Source organism: Chrysochloris asiatica, unplaced genomic scaffold, assembly GCF_000296735.1.
Source record: "Chrysochloris asiatica unplaced genomic scaffold, ChrAsi1.0 scaffold00014, whole genome shotgun sequence".
Lineage (NCBI taxonomy): Eukaryota > Metazoa > Chordata > Mammalia > Afrosoricida > Chrysochloridae > Chrysochloris > Chrysochloris asiatica.
This window is the reverse complement of record NW_006408532.1, coordinates 24461122-24475516: the sequence shown is the minus strand read 5'-3', so window position 1 is coordinate 24475516 and position 14395 is coordinate 24461122. Positions and strand designations below refer to the sequence as shown.

The 14395-nt window shown below is 36.4% G+C and overlaps 1 protein-coding gene across 1 annotated transcript in view; it reads right to left on the bottom strand.

The window, feature by feature from the left end:
• The window catches only part of VPS13A (vacuolar protein sorting 13 homolog A (S. cerevisiae)), a 226439-nt gene that overhangs the window by 66639 nt on the left and 145405 nt on the right, over positions 1–14395 (bottom strand). The window contains exons 48-52 of the mRNA XM_006835010.1: positions 12348–12743; positions 10429–10533; positions 9912–10058; positions 6352–6480; positions 5820–5953 (exon numbers count right to left, since the gene is read on the bottom strand). Of these exons, the coding sequence (XP_006835073.1) occupies positions 5820–5953; positions 6352–6480; positions 9912–10058; positions 10429–10533; positions 12348–12743 (911 nt within the window). The remainder of the gene's footprint in view (positions 1–5819; positions 5954–6351; positions 6481–9911; positions 10059–10428; positions 10534–12347; positions 12744–14395) is intronic.

The window sequence follows — 14395 nt, the reverse complement described above, 5'->3', positions numbered from 1 at the left end:
CTGGAGGTGGATTAGATCCCGATGGAGCGACTTCAGTCGTAGAAGCTGGAGGTGGATTAGATCCCGATGGAGCGACTTCAGTCGTAGAATCTGGAGGTGGATTAGATCCCGATGGAGTGACTTCAGTTGTAGAAGTTGGAGGTGGATTTGATTCCGATGGAGTGACTGGCATAGACACAGGAGTGCCTGCTGACGTCTGTAAGGTTAGGAAGGTGACATCGGACAACAGCTTATCAACCTTTATATTCAAAGATTTTGCATTATGTTAAGAGCTGTGATAATAGCTATAATATTATCAAAGTCTTCTTTAAAATCACTTCTAATATCTCTAACTTGATGGCCTTTGGAGAGATCAGAATCCTTGGGCCCTAGTTCCTCACTCTCTCTATTTGTACTCTACATGTTGCTCATGGGTCCTTCACAGGGTCCTACCTGGCTCTGTTATGACATTTAGTGTTACAAGTGCCATTTCTTGGCTTTCCAAAAATAGAGGTGAATCCTTCAGCACAGTGGGTTCTGTTGACATTATTAGTTCCTAATACGTTGTAAATCTTCTTAGAACCTTGCTGGATGCTTAAAAATGAAACCTTTTAACTGTATTTGTTAACAGTAGACCTTCATATACAGCATTTGCTCTTAAAGCCACATCTCTCAGTCTTCAGTCTTTAATCTTCACCAACTCACTAAAACCGCTTTTGTTGCAGTTACAAACTCCTCCAGTTTCCAACCCCAACAGGGATTTCTCAGTCTTCGCTTCCTCTCTTCAGATGATCTTTAGATTCAGGTGGGATATTTTCGAGGTCATATTTGGGCTCTCATGGATTTGTTTACATTTTCTTCAGTTTTACCCTGAACATGGATTTGTTTACATTTTCTTCAGTTTTACCCTGAACATGCATATGAGCAACTGATGGTCTGTTCCATAGTCTGCCCCTGGCCTTGCCTTGGTAGATTATATGGAACTTTTCCACCAGCGCTTTCCACAGATGTTGTCAATTTGACTTCTGTGTATTCTATCTGGTGAAGTCTATGTGGCTTAAAAAAGCTGTTTGCAATGAAGAAGTCACTGGTTTTACAAAATTCTATCATGTGATCTCTAGCATCGTTTCTATCACCAAGGTCCAATTTTCCAAATACTGACCCTTTCTTCCTTGTTTCCAACCTTTGAATTCCAATCACCAATAATTATCAATACATCTTGATTGCATATTCAGTCAATTTCAGGCTGAAGAAGGTGTTAAAATTCTTCAATTTCATCATCACTGGCTTTAGTGGTTGGTGTATAAACTGAATAGTGGTATTAACTCATTTTCCGTGTAGGCGTATGGATATTACCACAGACAGCATTATATTTCAAGTGCTAAGTCTATCACAGACAGCATTATATTTCAAGACAGAATTGAAATATTCTTTTTTGATGATGAATGTGACGCATTCCTCTTCAATTTGCCATTCCTGGCATAGTAAGCCATATGATTGTCAGATTCAAAATGGCCAATTCCAGCCCATTTCAGCTTACTAATGCCTAGGACTCCTGGTGTGGTGCTGTAGGATCAGCACTGGACTGTTAACCAAAAGGTGTGCTGTTCAAACCCACCAGCTGCATTTTGGAAACCTATGCAGAATAGCTATGAGTCAGAGCCGACTCAAGGCACTTAACAACGACGATGAGGATATAAATCTTTATGTGTTTCATTTCATTTTTGACAATTTCCAACTTTCCTACATTCAGACTTCATGCATTCTGTGTTCTGATTATTCATGGATTTTTACAGCTGTTTCTCCTTATTTTATGTTGTGCCTTCATCAGCAAATGAAGGTCCTGAAACCTTTACTCCATCAACTCCACTTTGAAGACGTAGCTCTTCCCCAGTCGCATTTTGAGTGCTTTCTAATCTGAAGGGCTCATCTTCCTGCACTATATCTGATAATATTCTGGTGCTATTCATTAAGCTTCAATATTCAATATTCTTGTGCTATCTGACAGTATTCCACTGCTACTCAAACAAACTCAGTGACAAGGAGTTCTGGTAGCGTAGTGGTTACGAATCGGGCTGTGAACCACAAAGTAAGCAGTTCGAAACTACCAGCTGTTCTGCAGGAGAAAGATGAGGCTTTCTGCTCCTGTAAAGATTTACAGCCTCGGAAACCCCGTTCAGGGTCGCTATGGGTTGGAACTGACTTGACGGCACTTAACAACAACAACAAACATTTAAAAGCACCACCTCTCCTTATTCCGAGTCTGTATTACATTAGAAGCTCGGCTGTAATCTGTGGACCATGGGTGACCCCTGGTATTTAAAATGCCAGTGGCACAGCTTCCAGCATCACAGCAATACACAAGCCACCACAGTATGACAAACTGACAGACAAGTAGTGTCAAATAATAATTAACAGGTCTAGTAGTGTAGTCGTTAAGAGTAGGGCTGCTAACCTCAAGGTCAGAAGTTCAAAACCACCAGCTGTTCTGTAGGAAAAAGATGAGGCTTTCTGCTCCTATAAAGAGTTACTGCCTCGGAAACCCTACACAGGGTCGCTATGCATCAGAAGCAACTCCACAGCACTCCACCACCATTTTCAGACCACAAAATAACATCCATATTTAAAATTTTTTGGTTTGGAAATAGGAAATGGAAGTTGCAACAACAACAATTATTATTTTAAAAGAGAAGAAAAATTAACCACAATCCTTAGAATGTTAACGCTGCATGTGCACATGTATCAATCTTGTAGAAATGACTATGTGCTGAGATGAATGCTATCATGTATATATGCAGATGTGCTATGGAGTAAGAAAGGAATAACACAGAAGTAGCGGAGTCTTTCTATCAGAAAGGTACATCCTCAAAAGCAGAATGCACAGAGCATTCAGGAAACAAAGACTTTAGTTGTCTTTTGCATAGGGTACGATTCAAGCAACAGAAAAAAGGAGGTTTTAGACAGATGGCCTAGTAACAGATTTTTATTTTGAACAAAATACAATTGTTGAAAAATTTAAAATAGGAGAGAGATACAATGATATTTATTATTTTTATATCCTAATTCTGATGGCAACATGGAGGATATACAGAGGGATAAGACTAGAGATAGAAAATTATATCAAAAGTTTACTCAGACAGATGAGAAATATTGGGAGCCTGAACTGGTAAGGATTGAAAAGACTGGACAAGAGAAGATGGGGGAAAAGTATTTCAATGGGATGTTGCAGTGAGGCCTAAATGACAATGCCACTCACTGGGAGACATAAGGAAGCGATTTTGTTGTGCAGTTCTGATGTTCTTATTACACATTTAGGGAGAGTTAAAGGTCTGGAATGCAGAGAAGTCCAGGATGCAGGCAAAATTTGGTGATTATCAGCACACTGTAGTCCTGGTGTGGCACTGCCGGATAAATACTAGACTGCTGATTACAAAGTCGGCAGCAACTCAACAGCACTTACCAACAGCACACTGGAATGGATGACATTACCCAAAGATTACACAGATTATCAACAGAATAGGACTAGGAATCTCATCTCGTAATCCTTAAGGGGTAGGTGGAAGAAGGAGCTTAAAATGAAAGGAATGATCAAAAACAGTAGATATCCTCCAATCTGACTGTAGAATCAATATTCTTTAAAACCAATACTCTTTAGTCTCAACTAAACTTTTAGGTTTTTGATTTAACAATAAGCACTGTTTCTTCAAACAATTACTGCTAATTTTATAAATTCCTATTAAAATTATATTTTTAAGTTGCATGTTTTAAACACAGTATCACTTTGCAGTATCTGTATCTTACCTTTACATTTTTAACAATGAAGTAGATAAGATTTCTGCAAGTTTTATGTCTGAATTGTACTGTAAAGAAAAGTCCAAGGTCACAGCCAAAGAAGAACCAGAGAAATCCCTAGGATCAGCCTCAGCCAGATTCAACCAGATTTTTCCTAAGCCCCACACAGTATGTCAAAATTTATCTTTAGATCTAGAATGTGATCCATTTAGAATTATTGGAGAATTGGAAAAAGTCACTCAAATAACTTTCTGTAAGGCTTAATTCTGTGAACAATACTTCAGAAAAGTTATGCTACATATATAGGTTGGGGGTAAATGAGAAATAATTGATAACTGCCTTATTCAGTTTTAATCAATCAACTTATTTCTACCTTGCAATAACAAAACTTATGAATAGGAACTGACTCAAAACAAAACAAAACAAAACAGGACTCCCCCCAAAACCCCCGCTCCTCAATTTCACAAGACAAGAGAGAAATGAAAGAGGAGTTCTCAGTACTTGGCTACCTCAGTGTTGGGTAATGTCTGTTTCATTTTAATCAATGATAAGAAACTGGACATTTAGCTGTGGGAGAAAGGTGTATGTGTACAGGTAAATATGAGCTCACTGGCAAACGAAAGGTGAAAACAAAACCAAAAAACTATGGGAAAAAAATTCAAAACAGCTGAAACTCCGAAGTACAAGGCAGAAAGTTGCATAAATCATTACAGCACTAAGGATAGTGAAACAAATGATGCTAAGAAAAGTTCTGAGTCATTTATATATTATTATGGTCTTAATGGCAGCTCCACACACCTTGGTGAAAAGGAGGCACCCAAGAGTTGAAATAAATCCTAAGTATCAATCTTTATATTCTGATATTAAAAATATGAAAAGTTACAAACATACATGAAAAAGATTCATGATAAACTCTGGTATGTTTCTCATCAGATTCAACAATTACTAAACTTTTGCGACACTTTCTCCAGGATTTTCATTTTTCTTTCTTCTTTTTTTGAAATAGTCTAAAGTAAATTCTATTAAACACGGAATTATCACATGATGCACAATTCCATGACTAGGTATATTCCCCAAATAAACTAAAAACAGGTATTTAAACAAATGCATGTATATGCTGCATGTTCATAGCAACATTAGTCACAATATCCAAAACACAGAGAGGTCCAAATGTCTAACAATGGATGAATGAATTTAAAAATGTGGTTAACAGGAGCCCTGTTAAACAGTGGTTAGAGTTTCTGACTGTTAACAAAGTCAGTGGTTGGAACCTATCAAATGCTCCATTGGAGAAAAATGTCTGCTTCTGTAAAGATGTATAATGGGTCAGTTCTACTCTGTCCTATGGTTGCTATGAGTTGGCACTGACTCAATAGCAACAGGCATAATAGGCTTTGACATACACAAACAATGAAACCTGATTTAATCATAAAAGAGAATCAAATACTGATACAGGCTTTTGCGTGGATGAATCTCAAAAACATTAAGTGACAGCATCCAGACACAAAAGAGTAAATATTGATATTTCATGACTCCATTTACATGAAATATCCAAAATAGGCACAAATCTATACAAATAAAACACAGATAGGTGGTTGCCAGGGACTGGGAACACAGGGAAATCCGAGAAATGGCTTAACTGATATAGGTTTTGATTTTGGAATGATGGAAGTATTTTGGAAACAGAGCTACACTAAGTATACACTAAACAACACTAAATTGTTCATTTTTTAAAATAATGATTGTTGTTGTTGTTAATTGCTATCAAATCAATCCCAACCCATAGCAACCCTGAATAGGGTTTCCAAGGAGCGGCTGGTGAGCTTGAACCGCTAACCTTGCAGTTCAAACGGCTTTGCAATCTGGCACAGTATGCAAATTTTATCTCTCTTTAAAAAAAAAAAAAGTAAATTCTAAGTGTCATGATTTACATAATTATAGTGCCATTATCAGTGCTTGTATTCTTAAAAAATCATCATAAAGTCAATGTCTCTACACCTAGACTCGATTAAACTGAAGAGTTACTGTACTTATGATAATCTTTTTACCTTTGTTTGTATTGAACGAGGTCACTCTTGGTGTCATTGATTAACAGGAATGTAGCTGCCCCATCATGATAATCTGAAAATGTAATAACTGTAGAATGCTCAGCCAAATTAATTTCTGCTATAATGCCTCCAAGCTAGAAGGAAAAGATTAGTGAGGTAGTTTCTCTCTAAAATTATTAACTAACAACATTAAATAACAAAATTATTCACAACTTATAATTTAATAAATTGCTCATAATTTAGGGACAAATCCAGCATTTTGTAATGCATGCTTAGGTCACCATGAATCTTAATTATTGTATGCAGACAGACAAAATCCCACACATGGCATATTCCAAGCCTTTAGCTAACTTTTATATAGCAATTGTTTTAAGTGTTTCCTTTTGTTGTCTTTTTTGCAAACAAAGGAACTACTCATTTATTTGTTTATGAAAGGAACAAAATAACTACAGATAATTTGAGACAAAAAAATGAAGATATTAATAAGTATATATTAGCTTCTCTAGTGACACAAACAAACAAAATCACTTACCTCATTATCCAAACGCAATAAAATACAATTTTCTTGCTTATTAAAATATATTTTTTGGGGAGGCTCTTGACTTCTTTCAACTTGAATAAGAAGTTTATTAGAAGCATCCTCAGGCCAAAAGGGGATACACTAAATCATGTTTATTTATAAAAACAAAACAAAACAGATTTCATCATAAGTATATCATTTTAATAAATCCATCACAGTATATTTAAACTTTTTTTTTTTAAATGTCTTTTGAGCACTGCTATGGTTACTGGATTGCTTGACTAAACAGCTATAAGCTGTCAATGAGAAGTAGGTTGTCGTTTGTGGGCATTGTGAATTTCAGTAGCAATGGGTATGATATAGTAAGTTGAAGAGCTATGGTAAGCAGAAGGCTGGGAAAGAAAGAAACTTTAGTGTGATCCATACAGAAAGAAAGGTCTAGAAACTAGCAAATAAGGCATGAAGTAGAATTTATGCGGTAAGTTTAAAAGAAAGGTACATTTAGGGGACAAAAATCAAACTCTGTCTGGGCATATTTGATTACTGAGCAGAAGGGAAAAAAAATTAATGACAAGTCCAGGCAGCATTAAACTTAGATTTCTGATAATCAAATTTGAGTGAAAACATAAGAAGTACTTGAAGTTCAGAGGAAGTAATTGACTCAGAATTTTAAGAAACAGCTGGTCAACTACATGAACAGAAAAGTGTCAAGGCACCCAGCAAGAAGACCAGATATATGTGTTCGGGAAACAAAGAACAAAACTAAAATCAGCCTGGTTTCTAAACCATTAAGCAATTTTTGTCTCAGTGTAATAAAACACTAATCAGACATAATTTACATAATCTAATGAAACTGTGCATATGTGATACCCAAGCATCACTGTACATCCTGGAGACAATGTAACAGAATTTGGGCATTAGATTTAAGTGCCTGAGCTTGCTTAATACAATGTTATTCAACCATACAAAGTTAATTATTCAACCAAACATGGGATGTTCTCAGGCAGGATTTCCTGTATCCTAGTTGGAATTTACCACAGAGTTAAAAACAGCAGCAATACCAATCTAAGCATAGTTCCCATGAGGAACTCAGAAGGTGTACTCACTGGATGCTCCATCCTTAAGCCTGCTATTTCCTGGGGGGCCTTGGCTAAAACCTGCATTGTTGATACTTATTAACATTTCACTCTACCTTTTTTAAAAGAGTTCTGTGTTAGACTCTTGAGACTTCACCAAGTCTTTCTGCTAGGGAAAAAAATCAATCCCCAAAGTAGGTTTCCCAAGCAAGTGTAACAATCGACTCAAACCCACTGCCAATCAATTCAAACCCAATTCATAGTCATCCTATAGGTATGCTGTTGTTGTTGTTAAATGCTGTCACGTCTGTTTCGACTCACTGGAACCCTGCATAGAGTTTCTGTGGAGCAGCTGGTGGGTTTGAACTGCCAACTTTACAATTTACAGTCCAATGCTTATCCTATAGTGACACGTTGGGAATCTTCTGTAGGTATAGGTAAAGTGAAATTTTGCCTTGAGTGAAGATTAAGGGAACAGAAAAGAAGGGCAGGAGTTAAGGTTAAAATTCTCAAACTGTTCTGATGTGGCACTGTAGGATAAGCATGGGACTGCTAATCTCAAGCTTGGCACTCCTCAGAAACCCTACAGAAGGTCACTGTGAATTAGAACCAATTCAACAGCATTTAGCAACAATAACATTTATCACTAATCCTTTTAAAAATGCTATTACAATGCAGCAAAGCTAAGGAATAGAAGTATAATCATTCAAGGGTCCCTGTGGTCCACGCTGAGATACCCTACACAAGGAGAGTATAGGAATCCTTTTCAAAGGAGAAGGGAGATTAATATCTGATATCCTGAATTGTCATTTATTAAAAATGACCAGTTTTCAACAACAATAAAATTATAGGGACGTAGAAAGAAGCAGGAAACTTTGGCCCATACCTGGGGGGAAAGCTGTCAATTGAAACTGTCCCTGATGAGTTGCAGGCAATGGACTTACTATATAAAGACTTTAAATCACTTGTTATAAGCTATGTTTAAAGAATTCAAGTATGAGAATAATGTCTCACCATATAGAGAATACCAATGGAGAGACAAAAATTATTTTAAAAGACTTAATAGAAACTAAAGCTGAAAAGCATAATAATTGAAATGCAAAATTCATTAGAGGAGCTAAATGAAAGATTTGAAGGTGTAGAAGAATCATCAAACTTGAAGATACATTAGTAGAGATTATGTGGTGCTGTAGGATCAGTGTTGGACTGTGAACCACAAGGTCAGTAGTTCAAACCCACTAGCTGTTCCTCGGAAACCCTACACAGGATCGCTATGAGTTGGAACTGACTAGACGACACATAACAACAACAATAATGCAATCCAAAGTGAGAAAAAAAAATTTAAGAAAATTGAACAGAGTCTCAGAGAAAGGTAGAATGCTGTTAAGTACACCAGCAAGAGGTACACAAAAATAATTTTTGCAAGAATGTACAAACATCAACTTGAAAAGGCAGACTTCTGGCTATGAAAAATAAAACTGTTTAAATAAAAAAACTCAGTGGATCCTATTCAATACCATGTTAGAAGTCTTAGCCAGAGCCCTAAACCAAGAAAGGAAAATTAAAGGCATCCAAACCGAGAAAGAAGCAAAATTCTGTTTGCCAGATGATATGATTCTGTACAAACTGATGGTATTTATCATTAAAACCCGCTCTAAAGGAAGTTCTCAATAATACTTCAAGGAATACACAACAAGGAATAGTGAATTAAATATAGTACACAGCTCTTAAAATCTTAGCATACTACGAGGTTTCAAAAAGTTCCCGGACAAATGGAATGAAAAGATAATGGAATTTTTCCATGAGCTTTTTGAAGCTCCCTTGTATTTACCATAAGAGTTCTTAAAAAGTGAAATGTATTTTTTAAAAACTCAGTACTCTTTATTGAAAAAACATTCTATCAACATAACACAGTCTTTCAGAATGTTCTTATCAAACGTCTAGTAGCTAATGATACAGTAGAATAAACATTGTACTCTAATGTTACTGTCTTCTCCAAACAACCTGAAGACAATTCTGGCTTCTATTCTATGTAACAGTTTCGAGGAAAGAATAAATCATTTTCTTCCCTTTGATGTATGTAAGCCTTATCTAGTTTCCACTGCTGTTATTTATCCCATTTCATTATTGTCACTAAGTGCCAAGCCAATTACGACTCACAGCAACCCTGTATTTGTTCCAAGGAGTAGCTGGTAAGTCAGAACCACCAACTTTGTGGTTAGCTGACCAGTGCTGCTCCTACACCACTACACCAAGCCACCCAATTGGTTAGTACTTGTAAAATGCCTATCTCCCTTATTCAGCTATGCAATCCTGGATGACAAGGTTTGGCTTTTAGTAAATAAATAACCTGACACATAGTAACTGCTGAATAAAAGTTCAAACAAAATGGACTAGGGCACAGGGGGTATTAAAATATTATAAGATGATTTCAAGTACTTACTTTCAAGAAAAAGAAAATTCAAAGAGAGATACATTTGAAATGCCTCTACTCACCTGCTCCAAATCAAGCGAGAGCCATTTATCAGTTCCTTCTTCAGCCACTGATACACGATAGGTACTTTTGTTTTTAATCATATAAAAAGGGGTGAATGTCACAATTCTAGTAATGTTAAAACTGCTGAGGTCTATGGTGACACCGACCTGGAGAGGTAGAGGGATGCAATTACACTGTTACAGTTGTAGTATCATAACCAGTAACAACCAGTTGCCACTGAACCAATTTCCGATTCAAGGTGTCAGACGGGAACTTTTGCTCCATGAGATTTTCTAGATCACCAGGCCTTTGTTCTAAGGCAACTCTGGGTAGACACAAACCTCCAAACTTTTGATTACTAGTCAAGTATATTAACCATTTGCACTATCCGAAGAATCCACATTATCATAACACTACTAAAAAATAAACTAAATTCTGAATATGGTACTATGTAAGTTCTGCAAATTCAGAGAGCATGTTTGCATGTTTTATGCACAGTTAAACTAAAAAATTTTGATTAGCATAAAATTAACTCACCTGATATTCCATTTTCAGGCCTTTGCATTTAACAGCTCCATGACTACCAACAGTATCAATCGAAAACTGGTCTGACAATTCACTGTCAGTTACCATAAGCTGAACCTAGAAAAAAGAGATTTCAAATACACAGCAATTTAGGCAATTAAAAAAATTCCTGTCTAAACTGATAAGTTTTCTACTTTTTTCTGTTGTTAGGTGCCAGTCACAGCAACCCAAGCATAACAGAACAAATACTGTCTTGCCTTGCACCGCCCTCAAGCGTGCTTATGTTTGGGCCCATTATTGCAGCCACTGTTATCAATCCATCGCACTGGGGTCTTCCTCTTTTTTTTCTGACCCTCTACTTTGTCGAATATGATGTCCTTTTCTAAGGACTGGTCCCTCCTGGCTACATGTCCAATGTACTTGACACCAACTCTTGCCATCCTTGCTTTTAAGGAACATTCCAGTTGCGCTTCTTCCAAAATAGATGTGTGTGTTCTTCTGGCAGTCCACAGTACTTTCAAATATTCTTTGCTAACTCTGTAATTTAAATGCATGTATTCTCCTCTGACATGGTATAGTGTAGTAACTTATTTAATGTCTCTTCTAACAGCAATTTTTGTAAACTCCCACCAAACAACATTTTCTTCATAGTTGTGGGTCAGGTAAGATGCTGATGGATTATATGCTTTACTTGTGATTGAAAACATCTGAAAATGTGATGATGGGATTGGTCAAAGTTATCATCCTGTTGGATTTAAAATGAGCCATCTCAGAAGCAAGATATGAGATCTCACTACCTACCCTCAAAGAATCAGGAGTGGAGCAAGTCATTTGGACACAGAGATCAAGAACCTTCTTGATCTAAAGACAGAAAGCTGTGACACCCCTGGGAAGCCTAGCCCTCAGAGCAAGTAAAGCTATGTGACTTTGGGCAGGAGGCTTGCTTACAGAGTGGGGTACTTCCAGGCACCTAGCTGGGTGGGGGTGGGGCAGGTTTGCTGACCCAAGGAGCCTTCAGGCTGAGGATTACAGTAGAGGGTGTGTCCTGTAAGCATTTATCAGCAGCCCTAATAAAAAACTTCCTTGAGCAGGCAAAAGGCAGGCCTGCCTGTGTGCACAGCTGAGGAGGGACTATCCAGAGTCAAAGAACTGTGCCCTGACCACTTCTGGCCCTGAATTTGTAACCTGTTAGCTTCCCCAATAAATCCCACCACTGTGAGTGTGGTGTCTAAGTTCTGTGTGGTCACTGCAGTGACTCATCAAACCCAGATGAGAGGTAGTGAGAGCTGTGGACGGGGTTGGTGCCATATTTTCGCATCCGGTCTTCCTTAATCATTGCCTGCCTTTCACATGCATGGAAGACAACTGAAAATTTCATGGCCTGGGCCAGGTGCACCTTAGTCTTCAAACTGGCATATTTTCTCTTTAATACTTCAAAGAGATCTTTCACAGCAGACGTTCCTCATACAATGTGGTTTTTTGTTTGTTTGTTTGTTTTTTATTTCTTGACTGCTGCTTCCATGAGCGTGGACACAAGTAAAATTAAATCTTTGACAACTTCAACATTTTCTCCACTTACCATGTGGCCCATTTGTGAGGATTTTCATTATTTTTTTCACATTGAGATTCAATCCATACTGAAGGCAATAGTCTTTGCACTTCACCAGTAAGTACGTCAAATCCTCTTTGCTTCCCATAAGTAAGCAAGGCTGTGTCATCTGTATATTACAGGCTGTTGATGAGACCTCCTCTAATTCTATGTCATGTACAAGCTATATATTATATCTTTAATAAACCAAACCTTTTGCAGAAAGTATTTGACAAATGTTATTCCTATCTAGGTTTTATAATCTATTATTCAGAACTCTAAAAACTAAAAAGGAACGATAAACAGCCAAAGAATAGTGAAAAAAAATTTTTAAATTACATACCTTATTGTTATTAAAAAAGTGTTTGGGCTGAAAAGAAAAGAGAACTGGCTTTGTATAATTAGGTGGATGCTTTCGATGGATTCCATCTGCTTTGTACTGTAACATTCGGCCAGTTTTATTGACCATCCAATACGGACTATGAAATGCCAATATCACCTGGCCAGTATTGTAAGTCACATGGACAGCAATATCTAACTCAGTCTTTTCCATTTCTGTAACACAGGTAAAATTGATGAAACCAATGTCTTGTTGATCATATTTTATATGATAGTCACTTGTCCAGTCATGGTCAAGATAATCAAGTAATTTTAAATGTAGCCTGGCTTTATCCAACTCTGCAGTACAAATCTGGGCAGAACATCCTTCATTTAGAGTAAAAATTCTATGTTCAATCCCCTGCGGGAAAACAAAACAAAAAACAAAAACCCAATAAATTGAAAACATGTTTTAGACTAATAAGACAAAAAAGTCTAATTAATTCATATGCTACACTCCAATGCTCTTGAAATACCTGTCAGACAAGCAGTATGTTGAAAGTTAGCCAACTTACATTCAAATTCTAACTCTGCCAACTATATGACCTTCTGTAAAATATACAATGTGAGATCTGAATTTTATATTTCTAAAGTAGTCAGAATGATTTAATTCAAAGAATTACTACAAAGATTAATTTAAATAATATAATGTGAAGCTACATTAGGAATTATAAACATAAAATGCTGTATTTAGCAAAACATTGAAAAAAAAGTGATTTTGCAGTACTGCACATTAACCCAACAGTGCCACACCAGGACTCCTCTGAACACATACTGATATATTTATTTTCAAAACTGAAATAAATGAATGGGGGAAAGTGTCAATTCTTCCTTAAAGACATCTCAATAAATAAATATAGAAGGAATGGTAAGCAGGGCAAAATAGTAAGGTTGCAATGCAGAATCCTGACAGATACTACCGTAGCCAACTGATGAAGGTTAACATTACCAGTGACATATATTAATATCATGTATTAATAAGAGTCACTTAGCGGCACACATCACCTCTATTATCCTTCCCCAAAATCTGAATCTAATCTAATCTTGAAAATACCAAATTAAGAGATATTCTACAAAATAATTGTCAGTGCCAGAGCTGGAATTCAATCTCAAATCTATCTGAAAATGAATGACAAATTCTTAATACCTGTAGGATAAACACTGGAATGCTAACCACAAGATTGGCAGTTCAGTTAAAGTCATCAGGCTGGTCCTCAGAAACTTTACAGAGGGTCATTATGAGTCGGAACCTAATTAATGGCAATCAACAACAATAACAAAGATACTGGCCATCCATATGGAAACACTGATGCTCTCAATATTTTTAATGCTACTCCCCAAAATACATATAACAGAAAAGTATAAACACATACTGCAATGGGAAACTAATCTCTGTCATTTCAAAAACACAGCAAATGGAACATTTTGTTAAGATCTTAAAATGGAAAAATTCCTACTATCATAGGAAGGAACCAAATTTAATCCTTTAAAACAAAGAGTATTTGAAAGAAAAGGCATTTTTACAAGGCATATAATTCTTTTAGAGAATTGGAGAAAATAAAATGGCTTTTCTTCCTCTTAAGTCTGGTATCTGAATATCATTCAAATTCATACTTATTTCAAACAATACTATTTATCTTTTAAGCACATAATTTATAAAGTCATGGAAAAGTTGAGAAACATATATTCTAAACTTCGGTAGTAACCTCTTCAGATGCTGTGACCATAGGCACTTTCTAACATCTCTGCTTTCTAAAGTTTCTAAGAGGACTATGTATTACATTTACAAATAAAATGGCCTATCACATCTGTACATGTCACTTGTATCATACTTATTGGCCAGAGAGCTAAGGTGGTAATTTTATATTTTTGTAAATAATATGATTAAAATGTTTCATTTCCATTTGAAAAAATTTTAAACTAGTAATACTGTTTCCTAGTATTAAAATTTGTTTTAAAGTGCTGTTCAGTCAGTTTCGACTCATAATGAACCTGTATAGTTTGTAAGGAGGG